The 21,751-nt window shown below is 41.5% G+C and overlaps 1 protein-coding gene across 3 annotated transcripts in view; it reads right to left on the reverse strand.

Annotated features, from left to right (window-relative positions):
• The window catches only part of slc38a3b (solute carrier family 38 member 3b), a 284,604-nt gene that overhangs the window by 37,121 nt on the left and 225,732 nt on the right, over positions 1 to 21,751 (reverse strand). For all 3 annotated transcript variants that reach the window (XM_073072906.1, XM_073072905.1, XM_073072904.1), the window contains exons 8-12: positions 14,282 to 14,364; positions 12,935 to 12,993; positions 5,365 to 5,526; positions 3,966 to 4,045; positions 1,165 to 1,265 (exon numbers count right to left, since the gene is read on the reverse strand). In XM_073072906.1, coding sequence (XP_072929007.1) covers positions 1,165 to 1,265; positions 3,966 to 4,045; positions 5,365 to 5,526; positions 12,935 to 12,993; positions 14,282 to 14,364 — 485 coding nt within the window. The remainder of the gene's footprint in view (positions 1 to 1,164; positions 1,266 to 3,965; positions 4,046 to 5,364; positions 5,527 to 12,934; positions 12,994 to 14,281; positions 14,365 to 21,751) is intronic.

The following is a 21,751-nucleotide window of genomic DNA, read 5'->3' on the forward strand; positions in this document are numbered from 1 at the left end:
CCCTCTGGAGAAAGAAATTTCTCCACATCTCTGTTTTAAATGGATGTCCCTCTATCCTGAGGCTGTTTATGTAAAATATTTGTAGTCACAGATATGAATAAACTGTACAAGGAATCCAAAGCCAGGTAAACTCCAGTATAGGACATCTAGAAGATGTTAATTGTTAAGGAGCACGAGGAACATAACAACAAAAGACTGACTAGACTATCAAGAATCTTTGTTAAGGTATTGGCACCAGCACTACTTGGCAAGGGCACTACTTTGTTTTGACCAAGATATTTATGTAAAAATGCACAGAGTTCAAAAATGGTTCCAAAAGAGAAAGGATAGCAAATCCGTGACTTACTGAGAGAAACTAAAGAAAGTTGAGAAAGAGGATGGAGCAAGATGCAAGAGATTCTGCATCTGGAAGAAGGAAAATTCAGTAACCATTTATGTCAACTGATTTAACCTAAATTGGTGGAGTGCTATGAAATGATTCTTGACTCAGTTCAAAGTTCAAGATAATTGTATTATCAAAGTATAAATATGTCACCATTTCCAACCCTGAGATTAATTCTCCTGTGGAAATTCTTAATAAATCTAATAATCATAATAGAATCAATGAAAGACCACACCCAGTGTGCAAAAGACAGCAAACTGAATACACAAAAATAAAGAAATTATAATAATAAATAAATAAGCAATAAATATCAAGAATATGAGATGAAGAAGCTTTGAAATTGAGCCTATAGGTTGTGGGAATATTTCAGTGATGGGGGGCAAGTGAAGTTACCTCTTTGGTTCAAGAGCCTTGAGTTCCTGAACCTGGTGGTGTGGGTTCTGAGGCTGCTGATGTCAGCAGTAAGAAGAGAGCATATAGCCTGGGTGCTGGGGGTCCCTGATGATGGATGCAGTTTCCTGTGACTATGTTCCATTTAGATGTGAGGAGGGCTTGGCCTATGATAGACTGGGCCATATCCACTATTTTTTGTAGGCTTTTCTGTTCAAGGGCATTGTGTTTCCATACGAGGCTGTGACACAGCCAGTAAGGCATGAGGTTAATGCCACAGTGTAGGAGAGTTGCCATGGGTCCTATAACTAGCTCAGAAGGATGAGAAGAATGCCAACAAAGTCTTCATTATCTTTATCACTGTCACTGATGAAAACACTTTTTAAACTCACCATAGAATGTCAGGTATCCGAATAAGGCTGCGAGGAAATACATGAGGTACATCACCAGGACGGAGACGTTCGCCACCTGCTGCATTCTCTTCTTGGTTGGGCTGGAATAGAAGTTGCATATTTTAGATATAAGGCACCAAAGATTATTATCAACAATGAAAACCCCACACATTCGCTCACTTGTGATTACAAATTCTGATCTGCCAGAGACACGAGGTAAGTCATCTGACTATCGTGTTCCCAGTATTTAAACTGCACGATAAGATGGCAGTGAGAGTCTCTGAGAGGGTGCAGTGTGGACTGGCCACAATGGTTGCCGCATTGAGGGATTTTAGCTGCAGGGCAGGTTAGAGAAGTTGGGTGTTCTTTTTGCAGCCAAGGAGATTGACTAAATAGTGTACCCAATTAAGATGATTAAATTTAAGATTAGACTCAGAAAGGGTCTAATTAGTATTAGTATTAGATGAAGAATAAAATGATACAGATTTATAATTTGGGCTGGAATTATACAGATTTTTTCTGTTTGGGAAATGTTCTTCATTTTCGAGAAAACATCTTTATGCTGCATAAAAATAATCTCCCTGAGTAACACACAAAATGCTGGAGGAACTTAACAGCTCAGGCTGCATTTACGGAGAGGAATAAGCAGTTGATGTTTTTGGATTTCCAGTATCTGCAGAAACCCTTTTGTTTAATATTCTCTCTAATTTTTATTTATTTGGAAGGGTTAGTAATGGGGAATTCACTGTATATGAAGATGGTTGAAGCGAAGGTGATCAATGATTTCAATGAGTATTTGCATTGGCATGTAGAAAATAAATATACAGGCAGTGGTGGTGTCAGGAAAAGGTTTCACCAACTGGCTTGGTATGGATTTGAAAGGTGAAACGGCTTTGTTGTGTACTGCAATGACTTCATAACTCTATGACAACATCAGTTAACAATTATACAATCTACTGACATTACAAAAAAAATTTCATTAAATAGATATGTCTTACTGATATTCAGAGACCCAGCCTTTTCAAAGGTGGATTGGGCTTGACTTGCTCAAAAACTGCTCCAAATCACATAAGACTGAATATGTGAAATGAAAATTTTAGACCAGCAAAGCTAATTCAAAATAGCTTTAGTAATGCTGTGAATTTTTAAAAAATACATCAAGGTGTCTCACTTAATTTAAAAATTATGTCTTCTAAATACTCTGATTTCTGGCTAATTGGGGCATCAGTTAATTGGGGCAGCTGTTTATTTGGGACAACGCTTAGAGAACAAAATCTAATTGAGAAAATAGCCAGGATGCCCTTTAATTATTTGGGACACTGTGATGCTTAATTGGGACAAGAAACTATTGTCAAACAGGATCGAACTAGTGTCAATCACGTGTACTTGTGTAGCCATTAGCCCCTACACCATGCTTACAGCAAATAGTTTTTAAATAGCATCAGTTGTGTGTGTTTTCGTCACTGATAGTTGGTGAGAAATAAGCAGTAAGATAATTCTGAACTAATTTGCTCACTGCGGTTTCAAGCATTCAGGCTTGGAGATGGCAGAAATGGCTGGAAGTGAAATAAAACGAGTACACTACTTCAACAAGTTAGGAACTACAAAGAATTTGAAGGTTTCGATAAACATCTTGAATGTTACAATGAAAATGAAGACTTGGAGGATGCAATCATCAAAACCATTGTATGGAGACACTCCATTATCTGCATTAGGTATCTGTACTGTTGTTCATTTACTGTTAATCAGACAGTATACTGGATGAATTCCTCCATCAATAACTATCATGAACCTAATAGAAGTTTTGTAGTATTGATAGTGTTCTAATTCGTTCTGCATTTTATTTAAATACTGTACATAATTTGCTACTCAGTTAAATAGTAGTTTATCTCTTTTATATCTTTTTAACTATTTCCATGAAATTTTGCCTAATTGGGCCAAAACGTTCTGGTCCAGATATGTCCCAATCAACCAGAATCCACCGTATATCTAATGAATTTTCTGAAGAAACCTTTAAAGGTAACTAATTTTCCAATTCCTAGTTACTGAGAAATAGTTCAAAAAGTCTGAGCTGTGATGCAGTCTCTACTGTGACTTTTCTTTCAAGGATTTCTTTTTAAAAAATCCATTAAAAATCTTAGTCCCTAATTCTTGGCTATTGATCTCCAGTTTTCACAAATCTCGCCCCTTCCTGCTTCCCAATCCTGTAAGTAGTCTCTGAACTAGACAGAGGTAGGTCCAGGCGTTGACTATGGAAGTTCCAATAGGGACTGTAGAAACTCTTCACCCAAGCTGTGAGAGTGTGGTGGTTAACACAACGCTATTACAGCTTGGAGCATATCGCAGTTTGGAGTTCAATCCCAGTGTCTTCTCTAAGGAGCTTGTATGTCTTTCCTGAGGAATGTGTGGGTTTTTCCAGGTGCTTTAGTTTCCTCCCACAGTCCAGGGATACACCAAGTAGGCTAACTGGTCATTGTATTGATTAGACTGGGGTTAAATATAGGGTTGGGGGCAGCACAGCTCAAAGGACCAGTAGGGCCACTTCTGCGCTGTATCCCAATCAATAAATAAACCGGCTTGTCCGCAAAACCTGTTTGTCAACTGGGTACTTGAGCTTATATACTTGAAAAATGCACAGCCCTCATTGAAACACAAAGTCTCATCCAAGTATATACATTATCCTAACACCAAGACAGGGATCGAGTTGCTTTTACAATGACCTCAAAACTCCAGGCTCATCATCCTCTGGCAGCCCAGCTTCCAATCAAAGAACCACAACTAAAAGTGATATGCGTACATACTTTTTCAGCTCTGTGTAGATGGGAAGAACTTCTGGATGACAAACAAAGGCAAAAGCCAAGATGGGGATGGTGTATGCAGTCTGTAAATGAGAGAGATGGAAAACTGAACACTTAGAACATCATAAATAGAACAGTATGGCTCGGAACAGACACTTCAGTCCACAGTGTCTATCCCGACTCTAACGTCAAATTTAAGTAAACCTGACTGTCTGCACATGGCCCATTTCATACCATTTCTGCATGTTCATGAGCCTACCCAAAAGCTTCTTGACACACTGTGTGTCACCAGCCCTGCAGAGCAGGCCAGGCAACGACCACTCTTTATGTCATCATCAGATTGGTACGTCACTAAAGACTCCTGCAAACGTCTACAGGCATACCATGGAGAGCATCATGATCTGGTATGGACAGGCCACTGCACAGGAGCAGAAAAAGCTGCAGGAAGTTGTAAACTGAACCAGCTCCACTATGTGCACTGGTTTCCCCAGCATTCAGGACACCTAAAAAAGGCAAGCTAGCATCCATCATCATTTCCTTTTGTGTCAAAAGATAATAAACTAAGAAAATGAGAGCAGGAAACCTGAGAAAACAAGATTCAATCTAGATTCCATTTTAGTTAATCCTTGTATATTCCACTGATTGTCATTACTAAATACAGTACTCAGTGGCTATGTCATTAGTTCCACCTGTACAGCTGCTCACAAATGCAAATATCTAATCAGCTAATCATGTGGCAGCAACTCAATGCATAAAAGCATGCAGACATGGTCAAGAGATTCAGTTGGATCTCAGACCAAATATCAAAAAGAGAAGAAATGTGATATAAATGACTTTGGCTGTGGAATGATTGCTGGTGCCGGGGAGAGTGGTTTGAATGCTCGGGAACTGCTGATCTCTTGGGATTTTCACACACAACTCTAGAGTTTACAGAGAATAGTTCAAAAAACAAAAAAACATCCAGTGAGCAGCAGTTCTTTGAGTGAAAGTGCCTTGTTAATGAGAGAGGTCAGAGGAGAATGGCCAGACTGGTTCAAGCTGACAGGAAGGTGACAGTAACTCAAATAATCACTGGTTACAACAGCGGCGTGCTGAAGAGCATTTTTGAATACACAATACATTGAACCGTGAGGTGGGTGGGACCACAGCAGCAAAAGGCCACAAACATACTGAAATATACTTAGTTGCCACTTTATTAGGTACCTCTTGTAACTAAGAAAGTGGCCACTGAGTGTATTCTACATCATACTGCAAACAATAGAAAAAGGTTTTACACCATCTATTATAAATACCCTATGCAATAACAAAATCCATTCTTAAACACGATTTTAAATATGCGTACACTCCAGCTTCTAGCAGTATGTTATCTCTGCAGAATATTCCCGTCTGCTGATTTCTTTACCTGTGAGTTCAAAGTAAATAACCGTGGGGTGCATTCTTCCTCCTTGTAAACATCACCACTGTTATTGTAGGTTTTATTCTCATAGTAATTGCTGGCCATAAGGGTGCTGTTTGCATGGATGTTGGTAAAAGGACATGCTATCAGAAACTTCTTGTAGATCACCTGAAAACCCAGACAAGAATTGAAAATAATCATTAGGTATGTCAACTCGGAAGGTTCATAGAATTGTGAAAGTATTATGATGCCACAGCTATTCAGCCCATCAAATTATGCTAGCTTCGGTCTATTCAGAACCATTCCCAATTCTTTTCCTGTAGCCCTGTATGTTACTTTCCCCCAAATACACATCTGATTTTCTCCCAGTTAATTCTGGTTTTGCCAGCCCCACAGCCAGTGTTCCAAATCCTCACCATTCTCTGCGTAAAAAGGATTCTTATTTCCTTTTAAATCTGATCTACTGGTCCTTGAACAGTCCTTTAAAGAAACAATTTCTCTCAACTTGTTCTGTGTAAACAAGTCATGGTCTTGTAAATATCTTCCAACAATCAAAGTTCTTCTCAATCTTTTTTGGCCTAAGAAGAACAGCCTTAACTTCTCTAGTCTAACCTTGTAATCAAACTTTCCAGCTCTGAACCACTCTAGTGAATGTCCTCTTTACACTCTCCAAGCCTGCAACACATCCATTCTGAAGTGAGGCCAGCACTTCCACAATATATTCTCCTATTTTAAAATAATCTGATAAGAATTAAACTTGTGAGGTAATTTATTAAAATATACGGTGGAGGAATATACGGTAGGTTCCTATGACAAAAAGAAGCCTTCAGACCCATGAACTCCATGCTATGTCCCACTAGAAAAACGGATCTCTCTTATTACCCTGCCACTTATCTCCCTGAATCTCTACAGTGTATTCTCCTTCACATGCCTACCACCTGGTGACACATCAGTGTAATGGCTGGCATAACAGAATTACAGTGCTAGCGACCGGGTTCAGTTCCACCACCGTCTGTAAGGAGTGTGTACGTTCTCTCCATTACCGTGTGGGTTTCCTCCAGCTGCTCTGGTTTCCTTGCACAGTACAAAGATGAACAGTTACGGGCAGTAAGCTGTGGGCATGCAAAAAGCATGGCAATACTTGCAGGCAGCCACAAGCACCCCTTTGGACTATCTTGGTCTTTGATTCAAATAACCGTGAGGTAATGTTACAGCTGTATAAGACCTTGGTCAGAGTACTGTGTTAGAGTTCTAGCTTCCTCACTGCAGGAAGGATGTAGATACTATAGAAAGAGTGCAGAGGAGATTTACAAGGACGTTGCCTGGATTGGGGAGCATGCCTTATGAGAATAGGTTGAGTGAACTCGGCCTTTTCTCCTTGGAGTGACGGAGGATGAGAGGTGACCTGATAGAGGTGAATAAGGTGATGAGAGGCATTAATCGTGTGAGTAGTCAGAGACTTTTTCCCAGGGCTGAAATGGCTAACACGAGGGGCATAGGTCTAAGGTATTTGGAAGTAGGTACTGAGGGGATGTCAGGAATAAATTTTTCCACATAGAGTGGTGCATGGAATGCATTCTTGGTGATGGTGGTGGAGGTGGATACAATAGGGTTTGGTAAGAAACTCTTACACATGGAGCTTAGAAAAATAGAGGGCTATGCAGTAGGGTAATTCTAGGCAGTTTCTAGAGTAGATTGCATGGTCAGCACAACATTGTTGGCAGAAGGGCCTGTAATGTGCAGCAGATTTCTATATTCTATATTAAGCCATTTCACAGTATGTTTTGATGTTTCGATATACTTATGTGCCAAATAAACCTAATCTAATCTTTAAACCTGCTCTTTACTTCTTTTGTCATTTACCTAGGAGAAATGAACTGTGCCTATTGTCTGAAATATAGAACACAGGACAGGTCCTCCACCAATGCCAAACCCAGATCAGGTTCAGGAACAGTTAATACCCCTCAACCATCAGGCTCTTAAACCAGTGGGGATAACTTCACTCGCCCCATCACTGAACTGTTCCCACAACCTACGGGCTCACTTCCAAGGACTCTTCATCTCATGTTCTCAATATCTATTGATTATTTATATTACAATTTTCTCTCCTTTGTATTTGTATAGTTTGCTTTCTTTCATAAACTGGTTCTTTGCCAGTCCTAATGAGTGTCACCTTTCATTGTGTTCTTGGATTTACTGTGAAGACCTGCAAGAAAATGAATCTCAGGGTTGTATATGGCAAAATAATCTGTATGTACTCTGTTAATAAATTTATTGTGAACTTTGAAAGTAAACTGTATCTCTTCCACTTGCACGTGATCTATATCTTTCCATTCCCAGCTAAAGTACTGTGCAAAAGTCTCAAGCACCCAGGCTATCTATGAATTTTGTACAGTACTGAGTATCTATTTAAAAGCCTCTTAAGCTCCATTATTGCATCTGCTCCCATCACTACTTCCAGCAGTCTGTTCCAAACACCCTGCAAGATACTTTGTGTAAAAAAACTTTCCATGCACATCTCCTTTGAACTTTCTGCTTCTCACCTTAAATGAACTTGCTGGACAGATGTCAAAGGTCTAGCATCTCTACCCCGGGTAAATGATTTTGACAGTCCATGCTTTTTATGCTTCGTATAAAGGCGTGTGAACTTCTAACAGGTCTGTAGTCTCTGACACTCCAGAGAAAACCCAAGTTTGTTCAACCTCTCCTTATAGTTCACACTTTCTAATCCAGGCTGCACTCTGATAAACTTCTGTACTCTTTCCAAATCCTCTACATACGTGACCAGAAATCCACACTGTACATATAATTTCTGGATTCTTGAAGTCAGTGCTCTGATCAATGAAGGCAAAAGGTTTGAGGATGTCTTCAAGGAAAATGGAACAATGGGCAAAGACCCAAAATCTCACAGGCAAAACTCGCAAGCACCAAATAGATCGCATCTAAGGTCAACCTGAGGCAGCAACACCAAAATTCAGAGCACATTTATTATCGAAGTATGCATACCATATAAGAACATAAGAAAAAAGAGAAATAATAGACAATAGACAGTAGGTGCAGGAGCTTCCCAGTCCCGGCAGGAGTAGGCCATCCAGCCCATCAAGCCTGCCCCGCCATTCAATAAGTTAATGGCTGATCTGTCCGTAAACTCAGCTCCATCTACCTGCCTTTTCCCCATAACCCTCAATTCCCCTACTATGTAGAAACCTATCTAGCTGTATCTTAAATATATTTAGTGAAGAAGCCTCAACTGCTTCCCAGGGCAGAGAATTCCACAGATTTACCACTCTCTGGGAAAAACAGTTTCTCCTCATCTCCATCCTAAATCTTCTCCCCTGAATCTTGAGGCAATGTCCCTTAGTTCTAGTCTCACCTACCAATGGAAACAACTTTCCTACTTCTATCTTAGCTATCCCTTTCAAAATTGTGTATGTTTCTGTAGGATCCCGTCTTATTTTTCTGAATTCCAGAGAGTATAGTCCCAGTTAACTCAATCTCTCATCTCCGGAATCAACCTGGTGAACCTCCTCTGCACTGCCTCCAAAGCCAATATATCCTTCCTCAAGTATGGAGACCAGAACTGCACACAGTACTCCAGGTGCGGCCTCACCAGTACCCTGTATAGTTGCAGCATGACCTCCATGCTCTTGAATTCAATCCCTCTAGCAATGAGGGCCAACATTCCATTTGCCTTCTTAATAATATACAATTTTAAGATTCATCTTCTTTCAGGAAAACACAATAGAATTCATGAAAAACCCCACACTACAAGGACAGTCAAATGTGCGAAAAAGCAAACAAATCATGCAAATTATAAAAAAAGACATACAAATACTCTACGGAACATGAATTGCAGAGTCCCTGAATGCCAGTCTACAGCCATGGAGCCAGTTCAGCACCAGATGAGTGCCAATAACTATTGGCCACACATTTAATACAATTTTTACAAAAACAAATAATTTTATGTACAATGTCCTGTGTATGTTACTAAAAAGGGCTTCTTTGGTTTGTTACGAGTAGGAATGTTTCTTTGTCTGTTAAATGTTTCTCTCGCCGTTGTTTCACTTTAGAATGGCTGATATGGTAATTGTATTCATTTGTTAATCAATGGGGAATGTTATTGTGTTTTGTGAGGCTGGGAACTTGGGGGAGGGGTTGCGCGGGCTTGGGGGTGAAGGGAGTCGGGAGGGAGATGCCAAGGAAGGAGGACGTGCGCTCGGAAGACCACCGGGGAGTCCGAGGTGGAAGACGTGGAAGTCGGAGGCAAGCGACGAGGAGTCGAATGGTTCGCTGGTTGAGCTCCAACGAGTGCACTAACTGACTGAACTTTGATAAGTTGGCACCTTTTGTTTTTTCTTGTATATATATATATATAGTATTGCCTAATACTCTTTTAATTTTAGTAAACTCTTTAAAGTGTATTTCATACCGGTATTTGTTGTGGGTTTGATACTGTTGGCGGGCGCGAGGCATAAACGCGATTCTCACAGCACCTGCATGTACCGGAGGCGGGTTGGTGTGTGGCTGGATCTCCTTTTCCCCTAGACATATACCAGCCTGTTGGGTAAGTGTTACATTTGTGGGGGCTCGTCCTGCCTCTTCTCCTCCTCCGAGCCTGGCCACTCCTCTAACATCAAGGACGTATGCTCGATCCAGGTCTCATAGTCCACCTCCCCGTCCAGAGTAGGCTTGGCTCCGGAGAACACCCCCAGCTTCAGCCGTGGCCTCTCGGCCACTCCCACCAGGGAGTTAAGTGCGGCTGCCAGCTCCGAGGCGTCCCCACTACCTGGGGGGCGGGGCCTAGTCACGACTCCGTCCTCCCTCCTCCCTTTGTTAGTGCCTGCCACCTCTCTGGGGTTTTCCTCTAGCTCTAGCTCCTCCTCCGAAGTCTCCTCAGCCTCATCCTCGGAGAAGGGGTGGAGCCCCCACAGCCCCTGCTCCCCGGTACACTGACCATCGCCGGCAGTTCCAACGTCCTGACGTTAGCACTTGTACTAACCAACACCCAGCTAGACTCCATCTCTTTACCACACTGTCTAGCTACCAATTCTACCTGCCCCATACCCTTCACCAAACTTAACCCTCGCACTAATGCGTCTCCCGAAACTCGAAAATCCACTCCGCTCACTACACATGCGTACTGTACCGGTACACCTTCAAATTCGCACCAGCGAACAATCTTATCCCTGTCCATCTCCGCTCTGCTGCCTGCGCGATTCCACAGCCCCCTGACAATCCAATCCCGGGCGAGCACCCCACAAATGTAACACTTACCCAACAGGCTGGTATATGTCTAGGGGAAAAGGCGATCCAGCCACACACCAACCCACCTCCCGTACACGCAGGTGCTGTGAGAATCGCATTTATGCCTCGCGCCCGCCAACAGTATCAAACCCACAACAAATACCGGTATGAAATACACTTTAAAGAGTTTACTAAAATTAAAAGAGTATTAGGCAATACTATATATATATATACAAGAAAAAACAAAAGGCGCCAACTTATCAAAGTTCAGTCAGTTTAGTGCACTTGTTGGAGCTCCACCATCGAACCATTCGACTCCTCTCAGGCAGGCCAGCGCATCCTCGACTCTTGGGACAGTATATTGATCAGGGACAGTTCGCCGATTCAACGTCCAATTGTTACCTGTTTAGATGCTGAATGGAATGTATAACTGTATTACTCTGTAGTGAAAAAAAAACTCTTTTGTATTGTGTTAGATTCTGAACTCCTGTAAGACTCTGTATTAATTCATTTTTACTGATGGTAAAAAAGCTTTGAAGGAAGGGGGTGTTACGAATGTGCCACAACTCTGAGGGGCTGAAGGGTACAAAGTCGCCCCCTCCTTCTTGAGAATCGCAAGATCGCTATTAATTCGGGTCTTGGACCCAGGAAATGAGAGAGAATCCTCAAGGTTTTGGAATGTGTCCTGGCCCCTTAGCAAGACAAAGCCATGGATAACGGCCATTGTCTCTTGGAGACGGAATTGTGTATTGAGTACTGTACTATTCATTGAAGCCCTCGGGGGATGACCAGAGTGGGCTGGTTGAGGGATTGCATCATCCCAACCTGATTGACATCTGAGACCCCGTGAGTAAGGATAAGAGGGTCTGGGGAACAACCCCTTCAGACACACCAGGAGAAACGTACGAGACCGGTGGGGACTTGTGTGTGTGTCCATCCTTGCCTGGATGACAAGTCCTCCACGGAACGGCCTCGCTTAAAGGACGAATACGGATCAAGATCCGATCAAGGAAAGCCGGCAAGTTTCTTTTCTCAAAATCTCTCTCTCTCCAACAATTGCAAACCCAGCTGAAGCCAGCAAACCAAAGGCTGCAGCCTGCATGAACTGAGTGACTTTTATATTTCCATCGGACAATACATTATCCCCTAGACAACGATAGAGCTTATTTCTCATTGATTATTATTATACCCGTACTTTCAGATTTAGTATTGACAACGTATATTATCTGTATGTTTGCATTGATATTATTTTTGTGTCTTTTTACTAATAAATACTGTTAAAAATAGTATCATTAGACTTCAACGGACCTCTCCATCTTTGCTGGTAAGTGACCCAGTTACGGGGTTTAATGAACACTTATCATGAAATAAGAGGAAGTTTCAATATGTACAGGTTCAATCTCTGAACTAGCCAAAATTTTTTCCATGAATATCAGGATTTTCTTCTTTTCTAAGTTCAATCTTTGTACAGATTGCTCGACATGTTCAAGGGATTTCAAAGATAACCAGAACATTTTCACTGAGTTAAACTTTCTCCGCTCCAGTGAAACTCTGTTTGTACTAGTAGTGTAAATTAAAGATGTAGAGAACCGTAAATACCATAAAATACAGCATTGCCTAATTACTTGCCTGATGCTTTCTGCTGAGCTTCAATATGTGAGATTGATAAATTGATCTTGTGAGATTACTATCCTTTATAGAACTTAATGTTGTAGAGACACTCATCTGCAGTCTCTATATGCACAAGACTGCATTTAAGTCTGCGGGGCCCAGTTTCATAAGACCATCAGACATAGGAGCAGAATTAGGCCACTCAGCCCATTGAGTCTGCTTCATCATTCCATCATGGCTGATATACTATCCCATTCAACCCCATTCTCCTGCCTTCTCCCCATAACCTTTGACAGCCTTACTAAGCAGGAACCTATCAACATTCCCTTTAAATATACTCACTCAATGACTTGGCCTCCACAACCGTTCATGGCAATGAATTCCACAGATTCACCACCCTCTGGTTAAAGGAATTCCTTCTCACCTCTGTTCTAAATAGACCCCCCTCTATTCTGAGGCTGTGCCTTCTAGCCTTAGACTTCCCCGCTATAGGAGACACCCTCTCCACATCCACTCTATCTAGGCCTTTCAATATTTGATAGGAGAGATCTCCCCTACATTCTTCGAAATTCCAGAAAGTACAATGCCAGAGACATCAAATGTGTCTCACAGTTAACCTTTTCATTCCCGGAATCACAAGGGGACATAGAGGCCAAATATAAGTTTCAGCCCATCAACTTCAGATCCCCACCTACCAAACCTCTGGCATTAGAGCACTTACCACAATTAGAAAGAAAACCATGCAGCCAAGGGAGAAACCACTGGTGTAGCCCAGATAACCTACAATTAAAAGATGGAGAGAAAGTATTACTCTGCCAAATAACCCAAAAGTACAACTAAATCATGAAATGTTTCTCTTGAAGTTGAAGCATGGAAGAGCAATGTTGGCTGAAGACATAGGGGAGCCATAATGGCTAAAGTCATAGAATAATGCGGCATAGATACAGGCCCTTTGGCCCAATTAGTCCATGCCGACCACAATGCCCACTGGGGAAACTTTTCAGGTAACCCAGCCACACATTATGCCATTTAAATACCCCTCCCAGTAGCACTTGCCTCTCCCCTCATCTCAATTATATATAGCCAACTCTGGAACTTGGCCCAAATCTCTCAGCGTCGTCCATTCAATCCCTGAGAAAAATCACAAGGAGGGAAGTCCCAGTGCTCATGTTTGTAACACAGTGCATAAAAACCAGGGAACATGGAAGATATATTATCGATCTGCAGATGCCTGCCTCCCCATTTAACGTAATGAAAAAGCCCTCTGCACTTGGGTTAGTACACAGTGCAACCAAGAATCAAATTGTCCAGTAAATGTTGACCCACTTCCCTGTGTCCATGATGCCTGTCCCAAAACTACTTTAGAATTCCTTGTGAACAGTAACCAGTAAGTTGCTGAGTTACACAACTTCAGGTCTGATAGACACAAGAGATTCTGCAGATGTTGGATACCTTGAGGAACTCAGCAAATCAGGCAACATCCAGGAGGTAAATAAATACTGTGTTTTGACATACAGACCTTACCGTTTACTGAGATGCAATTACTCTTCCCGCGTCAAGAAACTTCTATTCCAAATTATATGTAACTACTATGGAAGAGGCAGCCAAACATTTTGAAAAGGATGTTTTGTGTGTATGTGTTGGGGTGGGGAGGTGAAAGCCTTCTGATGCTCTGCTGCAAGGGGTACCTACTCAATATACAGTACTGGTACATAGTGTCACAGGGATATAGTGTCAGGAAATGTAAGGGAGGCTTGACCCAAAAACACAGCAGCGGAGACTATTTTTCAGTAAATCATATTTCACTAATAAACTGCTAAATAACGAGTCAAAAGCCCAGGAATCATTTTCTCTATTAAAGAGAGATAACAGGGCTCTTAGGCACGTTAGGTAGACAAGAAAATATATTTTTTTGCGATCTGGAACCATAAAAATGCCACATAGTTCCTCAAATCATTTAATCATTGGCTCCTGAGTAAAAACTGAAGCAATTCTTATCTCCTCTAATATCACAATTTGATGGATTAACTAATGTGAACCAGATTTTCACAGTGTTAGCAGAACTAACCGAGTTGTTTCATTAAGGCCAGGGGCAACACCACTGTTGCTGATGCTATGATCACCAGGTAGTTTCCATTCAGATACCATTCACTGAAACAGAAAACAGGATTAAAATGGATACATCAGAGAGAAAATAACATTGCAAATTATGATATACAGATAAAAATGCAGGCTAAAGTAAACCCAGGTGGTGGGGACTGGAATACACTGAAGGTATACAGTAAAGACAATGTAAAGATTGACGTGATCAATCAGATGTAGGTGCAGTAACATCTCACTAGTATGCAAGCCACCAGAGAAAATCTTGGAAAACATTTCAGAGAGTTCATTTTGCAACATGAACCTACATCAAACCATCTATTTTTGTGCTGCCCTCTTCCCATTTCTCAGTGGCTGGAGAAACAGGGAGCAGGCTTCACTCATTAATCCTTGCAATTGGGATCCCTGACTTAAATATCAGCAAGAGCCCTGTGTACAGCCAGAAGCTTAGTCGAGGCTGAAACAAGTTTGCCCCTATACTTTACTATGTTGTTTGTGTGTTTCTCAGGGCAGAAAAGGTATTGAGAGCCTCAAAATAATCTCATGATCTGACTGAAAGCTTCATTGTACTCTGTTAGCACAATGGACACCACTGCAGTTCTTACTAAACTGTCCCACAGTGCTGCAGGAAGGGCATGTTTTGGCCAAAATTTCCCCCTCAACCAACATCAGTAAAATGGTTAACTGGTCCATTAACAGGTTGCTGTTTGAGGAAGCATGCTCTATGCAAATTACTTCCCACATTACAACAGTGACTACACTTCCCAAGTTCTTTATTGGTTGTTAAGTGCTTTAGAATCTCAAGAAAGTTGTCCCATAAATCACAGCGTGCTACACATTCCAAGTGTCACTTTTATTAAAAATCAGAATTAAATGAAGATCAATGACTTATTCAATGCTATCGTATAAACTGATTTTATTGTTGTGAAGCAGAGGTTTGAGCTTATATATCAAAAACTACAAGCTTGATTTTCAGGGTAATAAAATGTTATTCTGGGCACGTTCCAATTAAAAAGCACGGCTTGTTTGCCAAGAGGTGAGTAACTTCCAAAACGTTTCTACAGTGCTTGTCTGGAGACACAGTCAGCATTTGGCTTCAATGACTGTTTATTCTGTATTCCAGGAAGTACTCTAGTGACTGGGACAAGAGGAGCATTTGGTAACAGAACTGATGCTTTACAGTTTTCACACAAGTTTGGGCTGAAAACAGATTTCTGAATGAGCTCAGCGGAGTTGGGCAGAATCTGTAGAGGCAAACAGATGGTTGATGCTCTGGGTCAGGACCCAGCAACAGGACTGCAGAGGCCTGCTACTTCCATTAGGACGGTGGCATGTTTGGTCACTGTGGCCTCTTCACGTCCAACAAATGTTCCAAATCTGCGTCCAAAACATTTTTCTTGTTTATGCAAGACCCTATTGGACATTGGTAATATAAATACTGCAAGTCTGTTTCATTGGTTTAATGGAGAGACTGATGGTGAGGGAGCTGTCAAGCAGGCCCTCATGCCACGGTGTCGCAGGAGAAGGTTCTGGAGACATTGTGCGACAGAACAGAGGTGCGGCGGACACACTGGAATCCGTGCTGGGTTGGACGCTAGCCCCTCCCGTCAGTGCTGCTCTTTACGGTTTGATCCCCGGAAGACAAACTGGTCTGTCTTTGTCTGCTGAACGAGCGCAAGATCAGGAACTGTTGTGTACTTGTTTCTGGCAGAAACGTGGCTCTGGGACAACATCATCAACTTTCAGGCCATGCCACTCTGGGGCTTGTGCTAATAATATTTTCTGTGACTGTATGTGCTATTGTAACTATATCATGCTGTAACTATCATAACTATGTGTTGTGTGTACTGGGTTTTGCATCTTGGCCCTGGAGGAACACTCTTTCATTTAGCTGTATACATGTGCATGGTTGAATGACAATTGAACTTGATCCTTAGTGAAAAGCTATGACTGGCTCTTTAACACTTGGAAACTGAAAGCAGTGGAGCACAACAGTGGTTCCATTGGTCACAAGCTGATTAATCAGGAAAAGAAAGAATTCATCTCTTTTATGTAACATTTTATCAAAGTGTCACAGAGGACTTCATCATCAATGAGTTACCTGTGTCTTCGTTATTTTGTGCAGGGTTGGAATTTAACCCAGGTTTACTGGAACTGTGAGCTTGTACCTCTACACTGACACGGCTGGTAGAGCCACAGGCTCACAGCTCCAGTGGCCTGGATTAAATTCTGACCCTGAGTGCTGTACTTGTTGAGTTTGCATATTCTCCCTGCAACCTCCTGGGTTTGTCTGAGCTGCACCAGTTTTTATTTAAAGATACAGCATGGTATAGACCCTTCCGGCCTAACAAGGCCACACTGTCCAATTATACAAATGTGACTAATTAACCTACTAACATGTGCCTCTTTGGAATGTGGGAGGAAACCAGAGCACCTGAGAACGTACAAGTTCCTTGCAGACGCTGATGGGAATTGAACACTCGCCTCTGGCACTGTAAAGTAATACACTAACTGCTACATGCTGTGCTTCCCACTTCACAAAGATTTTGGACTCGTAGGTTAATTGGCCACTGTGATTGTCTCCAGTGTGCAGGTGAAGAGTAAAATCTGAGGGGAATTTAAGAGAATAGACTAGAGGGAGAATTGATGGGGAATTGGATTGCTTGCTGAGCTGGCTTGGACTCAACGAGCTGAAATGGCCTCCTCTTACATTGTAAGCAAAAGCAAACCATGGTGTTCATGGCAGTGGTTAATCTGGTGTTGTTTGACAATGCCAAACATCTACCACAAGTGTAGGGTTGGACAAACTCTTGGTCTAACTTCTCATCTTAGATTACGTGTGCAGTTCAAGGTCGGGAAAGCCAACTATGATTCCCTGACTCTGTGACAAAATATTGGCAAACCCATTCTAATAGAACTGGGAAGAGACAGGAGAGGCATGCTTCTCCCAAGGACGGTGTGGCATGGTAGCGTAGCAGTTGGCTCAAGTGCTTTACAGCACCATCAACCAGCGATGGGGGCTCGATTCCCAACACTGTCTATAGGGAGTTTGTACATTCTCCTTGTGACTGCATTTCCTCTCACATTCCGAAGCGCTAGAGGTTGTGGGCGTGCTACGTTGGCAGCAAAAGTGTGGCGACACTTTGCGGGCTACCTCCAGCACAATCCCCACACAGTGGTAGCTGTTGACACAAATGATGCATTTCACTGTATGTTCTGATGTTCGTGCGACAAATAAAATTAATCTTTAAAGCTATCTTTGAATGGCCCGTGTCTAAGTGACATTGAAATGTCACTGAGAGAGAAATGAGCATTTTATCCCTAATGTAGCCTTTCCTTGGCCCCTCGCCTCTTCATCTCGCCCCACCCCAGTACACGAGGCAGTGGCGGACACACCGCTCCAGTGGCCTATGATCAATACTGGCCTCATACATAGAGTTTGTGTATTCTCCCTGTGCCTATAGTGCTTTCTAAAGGTGTCATTTCCAGTACACAACTGTAACGGAGAATTAAATAATTGTTACTCTGGATACAATGCAGCAGCAGAAAAAAACACAATTAAGATGAAGAAGACAATAATAATAAAAAACATGAAGTGGCCATAAAGTGACATTACACATACGAACGCCTGTACATAACTGACAAGAAATGATGATGTAGTGCTGGTTGGGGTTGGTTAGAGGGTGGAGGTGTTGATCAGTCTTACTGATTGGGGAATGTAACTGTTTTTCTGTCTGGTGGTCCTGGCGTGGATGCTACATCACCTCCTCCCTGATGGGAGTGGGATGAACAGTCACGGGCAACGTGGGTGAGATCCTTCACGATGTTACTGGCCCTTTTCTGCACCTTTCTGTGTGTATGTTTTTGATGGGGATGCAAATAGGCTGATATTTGCCTATCAATATATGCTCTAATAGACTGTGTTAGAGCATATTCTGGACTTAGGGTATATAGCAAATTATCAACTTCAACAACCAATCTTTAGACCTGAATGTGGACTGTAGATTAAATTTAAAATGCAGCCCTGAACAATAGGTTCCTAGAGATGGGAACAGTAGGGTTAATTGAAAATCCAGACAATGCTGGTTAACATTCATTTTGGGTGTCTAGAGTGGGGGTGCAAAGAAGGAGGTATGAAAGTTATAAGTAATTCAAAGGAAGCATTGTAGATACAATGTAAGTATTGTCCTTTGATTTCAGCATATAAAATTATATGTAATATTGGATCGAAGAGGCCGCTTCATCTGAAAGGGTCTCAATATGATGCCACCTGCTCGTTTTTGTTGAATAAACCACATCTGGAGCCACTAGCTTCAGTCTTTCTCGGGTGACTTTGTTCACATTACAACACTTGGGGACTTGTCCAGGATGGCTTTGTATTGTGTGGCCAGTGACATTAGCAGTCTAAGTGTGTGAGTAAAGTTTTGAAATTAGCACTCACACTTGGACCCATTCAGGTCGGAGACTACGGGATCACGAAGTATTACGGAGCGCAGAGCAGAACTAGTGGATATAAAAGTAGTGTGTTGTGTGTGCATGTAAGACACTAAACACTTATATGTTAATTTTGAGAGACACACAGGAATTCATAAATCAAGACAAAAATGGGAATCTGATTTGAATATTAAAATTGATGGAAAAAGCTGGTCAAGATTATGTTCTGATAGTATGATAAATACAATAAATGTTTGACTTAGATTAGTACAATATAATTTTTACATCAATTATATATAACACCACAGAAAATAAATAGATTAAATTCAAATATGTCTGACCAATGTTTTCGATGTAATCAAGAAATTGGTACTTTTTTACATTCTACTTGGTTTTGTTTTAAAATTCAATCATTTTGGATAAATCTAAGACTTTTATTGGAACAAATTACTGGAGTACAACTCCCACATAGTCCAATATTATTTTTATTAGGAGACATTGAAGGGACAATATCGAAACTTAAATTGAATAAGTATCAGAAAAAAATTATAAAAATTGCATTGGCAGTAGCCAAAAAAGTTATCGCAGTTACTTGGAAATCTGATTTATATTTAACTATGGATCATTGGAATAATGAAATATATAGCTGTATTCCACTTGAAAAAAATACATACAATCTAAGAAATGAATGTGATATATTTTTGAAAATTTGGCTCCCATACCTACAAAAGATAGGATTAAATACACAGATCCTTTGAAGATAAAATTATAAAGTAATTGGGGAAAGTAAAAATAAAAATTAAAATTATTTGAACTGCATGGAGCATGTGGGGATCCTCCGATATCCAGGCAATCTTTCTCTTCTTTCTTTTTTTTCTTTCTTTAGACAAGGGTTAAGGGGGGGAGGGTTAAGGGGAGGGAGGAGGGTTAATATTATTTTTCTCTTTCTTACTATTTTATCATTACATTTATTCTTTGTAATTTTCTAAAAATTTAATAAATAAATAAATAAAAAGTTTGAGAGACAGGCCACCAGTTGCAAAGGGTGGTTACCAAAGGTTCAGGTCATCAGAGTGGGGCGTACTGTATATACTCGTTCCGGGAACTGTATTTGGCAGGCATGTTTGTGAGTGTGTGCCTGTTTTAACAACGCATCTGTAACTTTGGTGTAACAATTAGATGCAAAGGAATACTACAGACATTATGAGTTCAGACACACCTAAGTAGCAGATTGCAGTGTGCATGTATGTTCTTGGTTAACTTGCACCCATTTTGTGTAGTGTATTTCATGGAGAGGTTCTACCCAGATATATGTGTCAGAATGGCACTAACATCAGGTTGGGACCCCCTGAGTCAGCCCCTGACTTTGATTAGTCCTTCAGCCCCGGGGAGAAGCAGAGCACTCTGTCAGAATTGCTCTCACTTAAAGTCGCATGTGGGAATTCAAAATTCTGATGCAAGCTCCAGGAAATGATTGAAATTCACCAGATGCACCCTAAAGATATCCACGTGTTGGTAAAAATGAAGTGCCCGAGGAATATGTGGAACAGTATTGCCCAGGGGGTGCAGGATGGTACATGGGCAACCACCAACACAATGAAGAGAGAGATCGCTTTTTTGAGGGGGGAATAAGGCAGCAGCTGGGGGGGGGGTGTAAGAGTAACTGGGGAATGATAATGCCAGTAGTTCAGAGAGCTAATGAGCCTGCCTTTGATTATGCAGAATGTAAATACTGAGCGTATGAGGAGTATTCGGGGGGATGACCCAGTCTTCCTGAAAATGCAGAAGTAAGATCTGAGCTCAGCCTCATTCAGAGATCACGCTCACCCCTCCTGTACTTCGACGAGAGGGCCTATCAGCCTGATATGTTCACATTGCTGGTGCCCCTTGAAAGAGAGGAACTACTGGTAGCCACTGCAGAAGTTTAGCTATCAGAAGAGAAGGGGTGAAGATAAAGAATGTGATTAAACTGCAATCGGGTAGCAGGGAAGGAGGCAACAGGTATACAAATAACAAAGCTGTATTTGAAAGACTTTTGGTCAAATTTCTGGAAAAATCTCTCTCCTTAGAGTCTTTAGGTAGCCATTAGGGAAGATAGCATAGATGTAGATGCACATAAGGTCTTTGAGGAAGGGAATCTGAAGTACAGGGCATTGTGCTGTCCTATTTGATTAGATCCTCAAGGTTTGGCTTTTCCTGAAACAAATTTATTTTTGTCCAGGATGGAGGACTGTTAGAGCGTATTCTGGACTTAGGATATAGAGCAAAATGTTAACTTCAACTATCAATCTTTAGACCTGAACATGGACTAAAATTAAATTTAAAATGCAGCCCTGGACAACAGATTCCTAGAGCTGCGAACAGCAGTTAATTGCAAAACCAGACAATGCTGGCTAACATTCATTTTGGGTGTCTGGAATGTGGGTGCGAAGAAGCAAGTATGAAAGTTATATGTAATTCAAAGGAAGCATTGTAAGTATAGAATTGTCCTTTGATATTTAGCATATAAAATATGATGTAATATTGGGTCAAACAGGGCTTGTCATCTGAAACAGACACAATATGATGCCCACTGCTTGTTTTTGCTGAATAAACCACTTCTGTATCCACTAACTTCAGTCTCTATCCAGTGACCCTGTTCACATTCCAACAGGCGCCAAAGACATGTGATTCTTTAGAGTTGCCCAATTCTCATCACAGGACATTGTGCTGGTTGGAAGGTGAATTAGCTACAGTGAACTACCTCTAGTGCAGGTGTGCTGCCAAGAGTTGTGGGCCTGTGAGAGAGAATAGGTTACAGGGGAATGGGACAGATAGGATAGGTTGATGGGACAGATGACTGGCCTGAGATCTGAGATTTCAACTGCCATTCAATACCCTAACCCGACTCTCATGGTTTGGATCTCCAGCTGCGATGTTGCTCCCATTGTATACAACTCACTGCCTCCTCTTTCACCTCAGCAGATGCTGGCCACATTCTAATGCAAAACGTGCAGTTAGTTAA

Source organism: Hemitrygon akajei, chromosome 19, assembly GCF_048418815.1.
Source record: "Hemitrygon akajei chromosome 19, sHemAka1.3, whole genome shotgun sequence".
NCBI lineage: Eukaryota > Metazoa > Chordata > Chondrichthyes > Myliobatiformes > Dasyatidae > Hemitrygon > Hemitrygon akajei.